Here is a 16,773-nt window from a genome sequence, read left to right on the forward strand (position 1 = left end):
GCACATATTACCCAATATAAAACCTTTAACAGTTCTCTGTTAATAATTAAAACAAGTATCAAGTAACTCAACACAACAAAAAGTTTCTGCAGATAGCACAGGCACAGCATAACTTAAACCCATACTTGTGGGTTATGCTTATTTCTATAGGAAGAATCAATTGATTGTTCACAGATTCGAAAAAGTTTCGGCAAAGATATTAGCACTGCTCTAGAACTTCCAAACTCATTATATACTCCTGGAGTAAAGGTTTATTAACCTGTTTTTATTTATGGTATTAAGGTTTGAACATGCAATACAGATATAACAGATTTAACTGTTGTGGTATATAACATGTCATTATTTATCTTAAAATTTTATAAAATTAAGTTTCGTAAATTTTTCAAAAGAGCAGTAATTAGATATGGATTGATTATAACAACTTGCATAAAATGTTTTTGTCAGCAAATTTTGATTTAGTTTTAGTCATAGTCTTTTGACTAAAATGTCATTTTGATTTAGTTTTAGTCATAGTCTTTTGACTAAAATGTCATTTTAGTTTTAGTCGTATTTTAATCATCAGAATTTCTTTAGTTTTATAGTCATTTTAGTCTAGTTTTAGTCAACGAAATTAACACTGATGCTATATAACTACCCTCTGTATGTGTGATTACATGCTATATAACTACCCTCTGTGTGTGTGATTACATGCTATATAACTACCCTCTGTATGTGTGATTACATACTATATAACTACCCTCTGTATGTGTGTTTACATGCTATATAATTACCCTCTGTGTGTGTGATTACATACTATATAACTACCCTCTGTGTGTGTGATTCAGTGTTAATTTCGTCGACTAAAACTAGACTAAAATGACTATAAAACTAAAGAAATTCTGATGACTAAAATACGACTAAAACTAAAATGACATTTTAGTCAAAAGACTATGACTAAAACTAAATCAAAATTTGCTGACAAAAACATTTTATGCAAGTTGTTATAATCAATCCATATCCAATTACTGCTCTTTTGTAAAATTTACAAAACTTAATTTTATAAAATTTTAAGATAAATAATGACATGTTATATACCACAACAGTTAAATCTGTTATATCTGTATTGCATGTTCAAACCTTAATACCATAAATAAAAACAGGTTAATAAACCTTTACTCCAGGAGTATATAATGAGTTTGGAAGTTCTAGAGCAGTGCTAATATCTTTGCCGAAACTTTTTCGAATCTGTGAACAATCAATTGATTCTTCCTATAGAAATAAGCATAACCCACAAGTATGGGTTTAAGTTATGCTGTGCCTGTGCTATCTGCAGAAACTTTTTGTTGTGTTGAGTTACTTGATACTTGTTTTAATTATTAACAGAGAACTGTTAAAGGTTTTATATTGGGTAATATGTGCAATACAGCCAATACAGTTTACAGGGTTTTTTTTATATTTTAAAGTTGCACTTCTGTTTTTTTATGAAACTTGGTTTTATTTAATTGTAAGTTTAATAAAGATGTTACATATCACAACGGCTAAATCTGTGTCTATATTGCATGTTTAAACCTTAATACCATAAATATTAACAGGTATTATGTTTACTCCTGGAGTATGTAATCAGTTTGCAAATGATAGAGAAATGCTTAAATAACGCATTACACTTTAACTAAACCCCTTAGATTTTAGTTGACTAAAATCTACTGGGATTTAGTCGACTAAAATCTACTGAAAATTCAGTCGACTAAAACTAGACTAAAACTAAAACAATTCAGATGACTAAAATACGACTAAAACTAAAATGGCATTTTAGTCAAAAGACTAAAACTAAGACTAAATTGAAATTTGCCGTCAAAATTAACACTGTATAGCATGTAATCACACACACAGAGGGTAGTTATATAGCATGTAATCTCTCACACACAGAGGGTAGTTATATAGCATGTAATCACACACACATATAGAGGGTAGTTATATAGTATGTAATCACACATACAGAGGGTAGTTATATAGCATGTAATCACACACACAGAGGGTAGTTATATAGCATGTAATCACACACACAGAGGGTAGTTATATAGCATGTAATCACACATACAGAGGGTAGTTATATAGCATGTAATCACACATACAGAGGGTAGTTATATAGCATGTAATCACACATACAGAGGGTAGTTATATAGCATGTAATCACACACACAGAGGGTAATTATATGGCATGTAATCACACATAAAGAGGGTAGTTATATAGCATGTAATCACACATACAGAGGGTAGTTATATAGTATGTAATCACACATACAGAGGGTAGTTATATAGCATGTAATCACACACACAGAGGGTAGTTATATAGCATGTAATCACACACACACAGAGGGTAGTTATATAGTATGTAATCACACATACAGAGGGTAGTTATATAGCATGTAATCACACACACAGAGGGTAATTATATAGCATGTAATCACACATACAGAGGGTAGTTATATAGCATGTAATCACACACAGAGGGTAATTATATAGCATGTAATCACACATACAGAGGGTAGTTATATAGCATGTAATCACACATACAGAGGGTAGTTATATAGTATGTAATCACACATACAGAGGGTAGTTATATAGCATGTAATCACACATACATAGGGTTGTTATATAGTATGTAATCACACATATATATAGGGTAGTTATATAGTATGTAATCACACACACAGAGGGTTGTTATATAGTATGTAATCACACACACAGAGGGTAGTTATATAGTATGTAATCACACATACAGAGGGTAGTTATATAGTATGTAATCACACACACACAGAGGGTAGTTATATAGTATGTAATCACACATACAGAGGGTAGTTATATAGTATGTAATCACACATACAGAGGGTAGTTATATAGAATGTAATCACACATACAGAGGGTAGTTATATAGCATGTAATCACACACACAGAGGGTAATTATATGGCATGTAATCACACATAAAGAGGGTAGTTATATAGCATGTAATCACACATACAGAGGGTAGTTATATAGTATGTAATCACACATACAGAGGGTAGTTATATAGCATGTAATCACACACACAGAGGGTAGTTATATAGGATGTAATCACACATACAGAGGGTAGTTATATAGCATGTAATCACACACACAGAGGGTAGTTATATAGCATGTAATCACACACACAGAGGGTAGTTATATAGTATGTAATCACACATACAGAGGGTAGTTATATAGCATGTAATCACACACACAGAGGGTAATTATATAGCATGTAATCACACATACAGAGGGTAGTTATATAGCATGTAATCACACACACAGAGGGTAATTATATAGCATGTAATCACACATACAGAGGGTAGTTATATAGCATGTAATCACACATACAGAGGGTAGTTATATAGTATGTAATCACACATACAGAGGGTAGTTATATAGCATGTAATCACACATACATAGGGTTGTTATATAGTATGTAATCACACATATATATAGGGTAGTTATATAGTATGTAATCACACACACAGAGGGTTGTTATATAGTATGTAATCACACACACAGAGGGTAGTTATATAGTATGTAATCACACATACAGAGGGTAGTTATATAGTATGTAATCACACACACACAGAGGGTAGTTATATAGTATGTAATCACACATACAGAGGGTAGTTATATAGTATGTAATCACACACACAGAGGGTAGTTATATAGTATGTAATCACACACACAGAGGGTTGTTATATAGTATGTAATCACACATACAGAGGGTAGTTATATAGCATGAAATCACACATACAGAGGGTAGTTATATAATATGTAATCACACATATAGAGGGTAGTTATATAGTATGTAATCACACATACAGAGTGTAGTTATATAGTATGTAATCACACACACAGAGGGTAGTTATATAGTATGTAATCACACATACAGAGGGTAGTTATATAGTATGTAATCACACACACACAGAGGGTAGTTATATAGTATGTAATCACACATACAGAGGGTAGTTATATAGTATGTAATCACACATACAGAGGGTAGTTATATAATATGTAATCACACACACAGAGGGTAGTTATATAGTATGTAATCACACACACAGAGGGTTGTTATATAGTATGTAATCACACACACAGAGGGTAGTTATATAGCATGAAATCACACATACAGAGGGTAGTTATATAATATGTTATCACACATATAGAGGGTAGTTATATAGTATGTAATCACACATAAAGAGTGTAGTTATATAGTATGTAATCACACACACAGAGGGTAGTTATATAGCATGTAATCACACACATACAGTGGGTAGTTATATAGCATGTAATCACACACACAGAGGGTAGTTATATAGCATGTAATCACACACACAGAGGGTAGTTATATAGCATGTAATCACACATATAGAGGGTAGTTATATAGTATGTAATCACACACACAGAGGGTAGTTATATAGCATGTAATCACATATACAGAGTGTAGTTATATAGTATGTAATTACACACACAGAGGGTAGTTATATAGTATGTAATCACACATACAGAGGGTAGTTATATAGTATGTAATCACACACACACAGAGGGTAGTTATATAGCATGAAATCACACATACAGAGGGTAGTTATATAATATGTAATCACACATACAGAGTGTAGTTATATAGTATGTAATCACACATAAAGAGTGTAGTTATATAGTATGTAATCACACACACAGAGGGTAGTTATATAGCATGTAATCACACACATACAGTGGGTAGTTATATAGCATGTAATCACACACACAGAGGGTAGTTATATAGCATGTAATCACACACACAGAGGGTAGTTATATAGCATGTAATCACACATATAGAGGGTAGTTATATAGTATGTAATCACACACAGAGAGGGTAGTTATATAGCATGTAATCACACATACAGAGTGTAGTTATATAGTATGTAATCACACACACAGAGGGTAGTTATATAGCATGTAATGACACATACAGAGGGTAGTTATATAGTATATAATCACACACACAGGGGGTAGTTATATAGCATGAAATCACACATACAGAGGGTAGTTATATAATATGTAATCACACATATAGAGGGTAGTTATATAGTATGTAATCACACATACAGAGTGTAGTTATATAGTATGTAATCACACACACAGAGGGTAGTTATATAGTATGTAATCACACACACATACAAGGGTAGTTATATAGCATGTAATCACACATATAGAGGGTAGTTATATAGCATGTAATCACACACATACAGTGGGTAGTTATATAGCATGTAATCACACACACAGAGGGTAGTTATATAGCATGTAATCACACACACAGAGGGTAGTTATATAGCATGTAATCACACATATAGAGGGTAGTTATATAGTATGTAATCACACACACAGAGGGTAGTTATATAGCATGTAATCACATATACAGAGTGTAGTTATATAGTATGTAATCACACACACAGGGGGTAGTTATATAGTATGTAATTACACACACAGAGGGTAGTTATATAGTATGTAATCACACATACAGAGGGTAGTTATATAGTATGTAATCACACACACACAGAGGGTAGTTATATAGCATGAAATCACATATACAGAGGGTAGTTATATAATATGTAATCACACATACAGAGTGTAGTTATATAGTATGTAATCACACACACAGAGGGTAGTTATATAGCATGTAATCACACACATACAGTGGGTAGTTATATAGCATGTAATCACACACACAGAGGGTAGTTATATAGCATGTAATCACACACACAGAGGGTAGTTATATAGCATGTAATCACACATATAGAGGGTAGTTATATAGTATGTAATCACACACACAGAGGGTAGTTATATAGTATGTAATCACACACACAGAGGGTAGTTATATAGCATGTAATCACACACACACAGAGGGTAGTTATATAGCATGTAATCACACACACAGAGGGTAGTTATATAGTATGTAATCACAAATACAGAGTGTAGTTATATAGCATGTAATCACACACACAGAGGGTAGTTATATAGCATGTAATCACACACACAGAGGGTAGTTATATAGCATGTAATCACACACACACAGAGGGTAGTTATATAGCATGTAATCACACACACAGAGGGTAGTTATATAGTATGTAATCACAAATACAGAGTGTAGTTATATAGCATGTAATCACACACACAGAGGGTAGTTATATAGCATCAGTGTTAATTTCGTCGACTAAAACTAGACTAAAATGACTATAAAACTAAAGAAATTCTGATGACTAAAATACGACTAAAACTAAAATGACATTTTAGTCAAAAGACTATGACTAAAACTAAATCAAAATTTGCTGACAAAAACATTTTATGCAAGTTGTTATAATCAATCCATATCCAATTACTGCTCTTTTGTAAAATTTACAAAACTTAATTTTATAAAATTTTAAGATAAATAATGACATGTTATATACCACAACAGTTAAATCTGTTATATCTGTATTGCATGTTCAAACCTTAATACCATAAATAAAAACAGGTTAATAAACCTTTACTCCAGGAGTATATAATGAGTTTGGAAGTTCTAGAGCAGTGCTAATATCTTTGCCGAAACTTTTTCGAATCTGTGAACAATCAATTGATTCTTCCTATAGAAATAAGCATAACCCACAAGTATGGGTTTAAGTTATGCTGTGCCTGTGCTATCTGCAGAAACTTTTTGTTGTGTTGAGTTACTTGATACTTGTTTTAATTATTAACAGAGAACTGTTAAAGGTTTTATATTGGGTAATATGTGCAATACAGCCAATACAGTTTACAGGGTTTTTTTTTATATTTTAAAGTTGCACTTCTGTTTTTTTATGAAACTTGGTTTTATTTAATTGTAAGTTTAATAAAGATGTTACATATCACAACGGCTAAATCTGTGTCTATATTGCATGTTTAAACCTTAATACCATAAATATTAACAGGTATTATGTTTACTCCTGGAGTATGTAATCAGTTTGCAAATGATAGAGAAATGCTTAAATAACGCATTACACTTTAACTAAACCCCTTAGATTTTAGTTGACTAAAATCTACTGGGATTTAGTCGACTAAAATCTACTGAAAATTCAGTCGACTAAAACTAGACTAAAACTAAAACAATTCAGATGACTAAAATACGACTAAAACTAAAATGGCATTTTAGTCAAAAGACTAAAACTAAGACTAAATTGAAATTTGCCGTCAAAATTAACACTGTATAGCATGTAATCATACACACAGAGGGTAGTTATATAGCATGTAATCTCTCACACACAGAGGGTAGTTATATAGCATGTAATCACACACACATATAGAGGGTAGTTATATAGTATGTAATCACACATACAGAGGGTAGTTATATAGCATGTAATCACACACACAGAGGGTAGTTATATAGCATGTAATCACACATACAGAGGGTAGTTATATAGCATGTAATCACACACACAGAGGGTAGTTATATAGCATGTAATCACACACACAGAGGGTAATTATATAGCATGTAATCACACATACAGAGGGTAGTTATATAGCATGTAATCACACATACAGAGGGTAGTTATATAGCATGTAATCACACACACAGAGGGTAATTATATGGCATGTAATCACACATAAAGAGGGTAGTTATATAGCATGTAATCACACATACAGAGGGTAGTTATATAGTATGTAATCACACATACAGAGGGTAGTTATATAGCATGTAATCACACACACAGAGGGTAGTTATATAGCATGTAATCACACATACAGAGGGTAGTTATATAACATGTAATCACACACACAGAGGGTAGTTATATAGCATGTAATCACACACACACAGAGGGTAGTTATATAGCATGTAATCACACATACAGAGGGTAGTTATATAGCATGTAATCACACACACAGAGGGTAATTATATGGCATGTAATCACACATAAAGAGGGTAGTTATATAGCATGTAATCACACATACAGAGGGTAGTTATATAGTATGTAATCACACATACAGAGGGTAGTTATATAGCATGTAATCACACACACAGAGGGTAGTTATATAGCATGTAATCACACATACAGAGGGTAGTTATATAACATGTAATCACACACACAGAGGGTAGTTATATAGCATGTAATCACACACACACACAGAGGGTAGTTATATAGTATGTAATCACACATACAGAGGGTAGTTATATAGCATGTAATCACACACACAGAGGGTAGTTATATAGCATGTAATTACACATACAGAGGGTAGTTATATAGCATGTAATCACACACACAGAGGGTAGTTATATAGCATGTAATCACACACACAGAGGGTAGTTATATAGTATGTAATCACACATACAGAGGGTAGTTATATAGCATGTAATCACACACACAGAGGGTAATTATATAGCATGTAATCACACATACAGAGGGTAGTTATATAGCATGTAATCACACACACAGAGGGTAATTATATAGCATGTAATCACACATACAGAGGGTAGTTATATAGCATGTAATCACACATACAGAGGGTAGTTATATAGTATGTAATCACACATACAGAGGGTAGTTATATAGCATGTAATCACACATACATAGGGTTGTTATATAGTATGTAATCACACATATATATAGGGTAGTTATATAGTATGTAATCACACACACAGAGGGTTGTTATATAGTATGTAATCACACACACAGAGGGTAGTTATATAGTATGTAATCACACATACAGAGGGTAGTTATATAGTATGTAATCACACACACACAGAGGGTAGTTATATAGTATGTAATCACACATACAGAGGGTAGTTATATAGTATATAATCACACATACAGAGGGTAGTTATATAGTATGTAATCACACACACAGAGGGTAGTTATATAGTATGTAATCACACACACAGAGGGTTGTTATATAGTATGTAATCACACATACAGAGGGTAGTTATATAGCATGAAATCACACATACAGAGGGTAGTTATATAATATGTAATCACACATATAGAGGGTAGTTATATAGTATGTAATCACACATACAGAGTGTAGTTATATAGTATGTAATCACACACACAGAGGGTAGTTATATAGTATGTAATCACACATACAGAGGGTAGTTATATAGTATGTAATCACACACACACAGAGGGTAGTTATATAGTATGTAATCACACATACAGAGGGTAGTTATATAGTATGTAATCACACATACAGAGGGTAGTTATATAATATGTAATCACACACACAGAGGGTAGTTATATAGTATGTAATCACACACACAGAGGGTTGTTATATAGTATGTAATCACACACACAGAGGGTAGTTATATAGCATGAAATCACACATACAGAGGGTAGTTATATAATATGTAATCACACATATAGAGGGTAGTTATATAGTATGTAATCACACATAAAGAGTGTAGTTATATAGTATGTAATCACACACACAGAGGGTAGTTATATAGCATGTAATCACACACATACAGTGGGTAGTTATATAGCATGTAATCACACACACAGAGGGTAGTTATATAGCATGTAATCACACACACAGAGGGTAGTTATATAGCATGTAATCACACATATAGAGGGTAGTTATATAGTATGTAATCACACACACAGAGGGTAGTTATATAGCATGTAATCACATATACAGAGTGTAGTTATATAGTATGTAATTACACACACAGAGGGTAGTTATATAGTATGTAATCACACATACAGAGGGTAGTTATATAGTATGTAATCACACACACACAGAGGGTAGTTATATAGCATGAAATCACACATACAGAGGGTAGTTATATAATATGTAATCACACATACAGAGTGTAGTTATATAGTATGTAATCACACATAAAGAGTGTAGTTATATAGTATGTAATCACACACACAGAGGGTAGTTATATAGCATGTAATCACACACATACAGTGGGTAGTTATATAGCATGTAATCACACACACAGAGGGTAGTTATATAGCATGTAATCACACACACAGAGGGTAGTTATATAGCATGTAATCACAGATATAGAGGGTAGTTATATAGTATGTAATCACACACACAGAGGGTAGTTATATAGCATGTAATCACACATACAGAGTGTAGTTATATAGTATGTAATCACACACACAGAGGGTAGTTATATAGCATGTAATGACACATACAGAGGGTAGTTATATAGTATATAATCACACACACAGAGGGTAGTTATATAGCATGAAATCACACATACAGAGGGTAGTTATATAATATGTAATCACACATATAGAGGGTAGTTATATAGTATGTAATCACACATACAGAGTGTAGTTATATAGTATGTAATCACACACACAGAGGGTAGTTATATAGTATGTAATCACACACACATACAAGGGTAGTTATATAGCATGTAATCACACATATAGAGGGTAGTTATATAGCATGTAATCACACACATACAGTGGGTAGTTATATAGCATGTAATCACACACACAGAGGGTAGTTATATAGCATGTAATCACACACACAGAGGGTAGTTATATAGCATGTAATCACATATACAGAGTGTAGTTATATAGTATGTAATCACACACACAGGGGGTAGTTATATAGTATGTAATTACACACACAGAGGGTAGTTATATAGTATGTAATCACACACACACAGAGGGTAGTTATATAGCATGAAATCACACATACAGAGGGTAGTTATATAATATGTAATCACACATACAGAGTGTAGTTATATAGTATGTAATCACACATAAAGAGTGTAGTTATATAGTATGTAATCACACACACAGAGGGTAGTTATATAGCATGTAATCTCTCACACACAGAGGGTAGTTATATAGCATGTAATCACACACACATATAGAGGGTAGTTATATAGTATGTAATCACACATACAGAGGGTAGTTATATAGCATGTAATCACACATATAGAGGGTAGTTATATAGTATGTAATCACACACACAGAGGGTAGTTATATAGCATGTAATCACACATACAGAGTGTAGTTATATAGTATGTAATCACACACACAGAGGGTAGTTATATAGCATGTAATGACACATACAGAGGGTAGTTATATAGTATATAATCACACACACAGAGGGTAGTTATATAGCATGAAATCACACATACAGAGGGTAGTTATATAGTATGTAATCACACATATAGAGGGTAGTTATATAGTATGTAATCACACATACAGAGTGTAGTTATATAGTATGTAATCACACACACAGAGGGTAGTTATATAGTATGTAATCACACACACATACAAGGGTAGTTATATAGCATGTAATCACACATATAGAGGGTAGTTATATAGTATGTAATCACACACATAAAGTGGGTAGTTATATAGCATGTAATCACACATACAGAGGGTAGTTATATAGCATGTAATCACACATATACAGAGGGGGTATAAGTATAGGTGACATAAGTACATGCACCCTACAAACTATAGCAGTGGGGGTACAAGTATAGGTGACATCAGTGCATGCACCCTACAAACTATAGCCCTGTGGGTATAAGTATAGGTGACATCAGTGCATGCACCCTACAAGCTATATCCAGGGGTACATGTATAGGTGACATCAGTGCATGCGCCCTCTAAGCTATATCCAGGGGGTACATGTATAGGTGACATCAGTGCATGCACGCTACAAGCTAAATCCCCAGGGGTACAAGTATAGGTGACATCAGTACATGCACCCTACAAACTATATCCCCAGGGGTACAAGTATAGGTGACATCAGTACATGCAACGTACAAACTATATCCCCAGGGGTACAAGTATAGGTGACATCAGTACATGCACCCTACAAGCTATATCCCCAGGGGTACAAGTATAGGTGACATCAGTGCATGCACCCTACAAACTATATACCCAGGGGTACAAGTATAGGTGACATCAGTGCATGCACCCTACAAACTATATCCCCAGGGGTACAAGTATAGGTGACATCAGTGCATGCACCCTACAAACTATATCCCCAGGGGTACAAGTATAGATGACATCAGTGCATGCACCCTACAAACTATAGCCCTGGGGGTATAAGTAGAGGTGACAACAGTACATGCACCCTACAAGCTATATCCAGGGGGTACATGTATAGGTGACATCAGTGCATGCACCCTACAAGCTATATCCAGGGGTACATGTATAGGTGACATCAGTGCATGCACCCTACACGCTATATCGAGGGGGTACATGTATAGGTGACATCAGTGCATGCACCCTACAAGCTATATCCAGGGGGTACATGTATAGGTGACATCAGTGCATGCACCCTACAAGCTATAGCCCCGGGGTTACATGTATAGGTGACATTGATGTAAGCACTTTGAAAACTTTAGCCCCGGGTGTACAGAGAGAGGTGACAGTGCAGAGGAGATAGAGATGACAAAGCAGAGGGGACAGAGAGAGGTAACAGTGCAGAGGGCACAGAGAGAGGTGACAGTGCAGAGGGGACAGAGAGATGTGACAGTGCAGAGGGCACAGAGAGAGGTGACAGTGCAGAGGAGATAGAGATGACAGTGCAGAGGGGACAGAGAGAGGTGACAGTGCAGAGGGGACAGAGAGAGGTGACAGTGCAGAGGGGACAGAGAGAGGTGACAGTGCAGAGGGGACAGAGAGAGGGGACAGTGCAGAGGGCACAGAGAGAGGTGACAGTGCAGAGGGCACAGAGAGAGGTGACAGTGCAGAGGAGATAGAGATGACAGTGCAGAGGGGACAGAGAGAGGTGACAGTGCCGAGGGCACAGAGAGAGGTGACAGTGCAGAGGAGATAGAGATGACAGTGCAGAGGGGACAGAGAGAGGTGACAGTGCAGAGGGGACAGAGAGAGGGGACAGTGCAGAGGAGATAGAGATGACAGTGCAGAGGTGACAGTGCAGAGGGCACAGAGAGAGGTGACAGTGCAGAGGGGACAGAGAGAGGTGACAGTGCAGAGGGCACAGAGAGAGGTGACAGTGCAGAGGGGACAGAGAGAGGGGACAGTGCAGAGGAGATAGATATGACAGTGCAGAGGGGACAGAGAGAGGTGACAGTGCAGAGGGCACAGAGAGAGGTGACAGTGCAGAGGGCACAGAGAGAGGTGACAGTGCAGAGGAGACAGAGAGAGGTGACATAAATGCAAACACCCTACACCTGCTATGTGGTGCACTATATAGCAGGTGTGTATATAGAGGCCATATGTCACTTGCCAGCAGTATTATGCAGTAACTTGAGGGGAGAAGTACAATACATAATCCGGTGACAGGGGCACAACTAGGTAGCTGCCTGCACAAGCTGAAGAGAAAAGAGATCACACTCCTCTATCTCTGACCCCGAGACCCCAACCAGAGCAGACAGAGGCGTCACCACGCGCGGCCACGCCTCAAACTCCAGGTCAGCAAGCGGACACGCGCCTCCCTACCGGCAGTCTGTAAGATCATGCGCGGCCACGTCAGTTCCTGGTCAGGGTGACGCGCCGCCACGTCATTCGCAGGACCGTCGCGCACGCCGCTTCTTAGGACCCCGGAGTCAGGCGCGCCTTCACATTAGGCCCTGGAGTGTAGCGCGCTCCCGCACCACAACACCCTGGGGTGTAGCGCGCCCCCCTACACTAATATCTATAGGCGGCGTGCCCGCGCAGTGAGACTGCTTCCGGGATGTCTGAGGAGACCAGAAAGAATAAGCTGGCATCGGCCAAGAAAAAGGTAATTAAAGGGCAGGGCCGGTGGGTCTGTGTGATGGCAGCAGCCTCAGGGGACACAGGGACATTATACATCATGTGACAGATGGCAGCCTGCGACACACAGAAGGGGATGCTACAAAATGTAATAGGTGACAGGGCAGAGGGTACAGGGAGAGGTGACAGGGCACCGTGTACAGAGAGAGGTGACAGGTTGTACAGGGAGAGGTGACAGGGCAGGTTGTATAGGGAAAGGTGAAAGGGCAGGTTGTACAGGGCAGAGGGGACGGCAGGGTGTACAGGTAAAGGTGACAGGGAGAGGTGGCAGGGCAGAGTGGACAGGGCAGGGTGTATATGGAGAGGTGACAGGACAGAGGGTACAGGGAGAGGTGACAGGACAGAGGGTACAGGGAGAGGTGACAGGACAGAGGGTACAGGGAGAGGTGACAGGACAGGGTGTACATGCAAATGGGAGAGGTGACAGGACAGGTTGTACAGGGCAGGGTGTACAGGGCAGAGGGGGCGGCAGGGTGTACAGGGAGAGGTGACAGGGCAGAGGGTACAGGGAGAGGTGACAGGGCAGAGGGTACAGGGAGAGGTGACAGGGCAGAGGGTACAGGGAGAGGTGACAGGACAGGGTGTACATGCAAAGGGGAGAGCTGACAGGCCAGATGGTACAGGGAGAGGTGACAGGGCAGGTGTGCAGGGAAAGATGACAGAGCAGAGGTGACAGGGCAGAGGGTACGGGGTGAGGTGATAGGTCAGGATGTATGTTTGTTTGTGACATATTAAACCATATAATAGGCATTTGACTAGTTAGAATATGTGTCAGAAAAGGCAACTTAAAAGGTGACAGGGCGTTGTTTATTAATTGGGCTTGACTGGTCAGATGTTATGGTGGCATGAAAATTAAGAATATACATGATTCTGAGATGGCAGGTGAATATATATGATAGGTCAGAAGACATAGTGGAAGAAGTGACAGAAAAGAATATATAGAAAGGGTGACAGTGACAGTTTAGAACTTATGTGACAGGGTAAAAGGTAGCTGAGGAATCCGTAGCTATGAGTCTGACAGGGCAGAAGTTATCGAGTCAGGTGACAGGGCAAAATACTTGTAGAAAATGGTTCCAAAACAGAAAAAGTTCTATAAGTTTAATGTTATATGAGCGCCACAGGACCCTGTGCTATTTCGTGGAGGTTTATACCCTTCTCATTAGATAGCCTTTGTACTCAGTATATATTTGTTCTATTTTCTGATCTCTTGATCCTTTTTTTTATTACTTTCTAAAATAAACAAATAAATAACTATAAGCGGATTTCCTTTGCAATGACAATTACACCTTAACTGTAAGTGGTGCATTTTGTACGTTACTATGAGAGTCTCGTGTTTTGGCTTCATATTGGGAAGCAGAAATATTTTTTCACTTTTGTGTCTTTATATACGTAAGATAAAATGGGCATTCTAAGCTGTCTAAATCCTGTAACTATTACGATATTATACCATTCACATACAGTGTATTCTTTTCCTAAAAATATCCTAGTAAGACTATTCTTGCAAAAAGAGGATGTGTGGATGGGGCGATGACTGGACCGGGTGCAATGTGACAGGTCAGGGGACTTTGGAGGTGGAAGGTGACAGTTTAAGTTTGGAAGCGGTGGTAAGATAAAACGGGGGATTTGTAACATGTTTGAACAGAGGGAATAAAACCCACAGAGTGAATGAGTAAAGCTAATGTACACCCCTACTAATTATTCAGTTCAGATATTTCATCCACACCCAATGCTGACAGGTGCATAAGATCCAGTACATAGCTATAAAATCTCCTTAAACAAACATTGGGTCATACTAAAGAGGTCTGTGACTTTAAACTTAGCTCAATCATAGGATGCCACCTTTGCCATAAGTTAGTTTGTGAAATTTCTGCCCTACTTGACCTGCCCTGGTCTGTAAGTGATATTATTGTGAAGTGGAAATGTGCAGGTGCAACAACAGCCCAGCCATGAAATGGTACAACCTCAAATATACAGAGCAGTACTGCCGAATGCTAAAGCGTATAGCACATACAACTCACCTGTCATCTGTTCCATCACTCACTACAGAGTTACAAACTCTCTGGAAACAACATCAGCACAAGAACTGTGTGTCAGGTGCTACATGAAATGCTACAACTCACAAACATACAGAGCGGGGCTGCCGAGTGCACGTACAACTCACCTGTCATCTCTGTTCCATCACTCACTACAGAGTTACAAACTCTCTGGAAACAACATCAGTACAAGAACTGTGTGTCAGGTGCTACATGAATTGGTATAAGTCACAAACATACATAGCGGGGCTGCGGAGTGCACGTACAACTCACCTATCATCTGTTCCATCACTCACTACAGAGTTACAAACTCTCTGGAAACAACATCAGCACAAGAACTGTGTGTCAGGTGCTACATGAGATGGTACAACTCACAAACATACAGAGCGGGGCTGCCGAGTGCACGTACAACTCACCTGTCATCTGTTCCATCACTCACTACAGAGTTACAAACTCTCTGGAAACAACATCAGCACAAGAACTGTGTGTCAGGCGCTTCATGAAATGGGTTTCCATGGCCGAGCAGCCTCACATTAGCATGTGCAATATGTGTATATATACACACATATATAATTAGGCAAACAACGTCTGCCAAACAATCCCCATATATATAGATGTCAAAACTATAGCCAAACTTTGGCCATCATAATAGAGAAAATAAAATTAAGTCCTAGATAAGGAAGTTGCTGTGTCAAATACCAGAGAGAAATCGGAGATAATGGCAATGCAACAGGTAGATAAAAGCCATAAAAAAAGACAGAGGAAGCCCTAATCTAGGGTATTGCATCTTATTTTAATAGTGGTGTTTATAGAAAACAATGCCATTCTAGCATCACCTTTAAGCCATTGGACGTCAGAGTGTCCAGTTTATGGATCCATCTGGATTCTAATTGGATCAGTTTTCTGTTCCTGTCTCCTCCCCGTTTCAGAGGTGGTACATGATCGATTATCATGGTTTTTAATTGTGACACTGTATCCCTTTTTCCTCAAAATGTCTTGCGACAGGTTG

At 37.5% G+C, this 16,773-nt stretch overlaps 1 protein-coding gene across 1 annotated transcript in view; it reads left to right on the top strand.

Moving 5' to 3' along the window:
• The first annotated feature begins 13,452 nt into the window (after positions 1-13,452).
• GOLGA2 (golgin A2) overlaps positions 13,453-16,773 on the top strand; it is a 290,650-nt gene continuing 287,329 nt past the window's right edge. The window contains exon 1 of the mRNA XM_053695478.1: positions 13,453-13,699. Coding sequence (XP_053551453.1) covers positions 13,652-13,699 — 48 coding nt within the window. The 5' untranslated portion in view covers positions 13,453-13,651. The remainder of the gene's footprint in view (positions 13,700-16,773) is intronic.

This window comes from Bombina bombina, chromosome 12 (assembly GCF_027579735.1).
Source record: "Bombina bombina isolate aBomBom1 chromosome 12, aBomBom1.pri, whole genome shotgun sequence".
Lineage (NCBI taxonomy): Eukaryota > Metazoa > Chordata > Amphibia > Anura > Bombinatoridae > Bombina > Bombina bombina.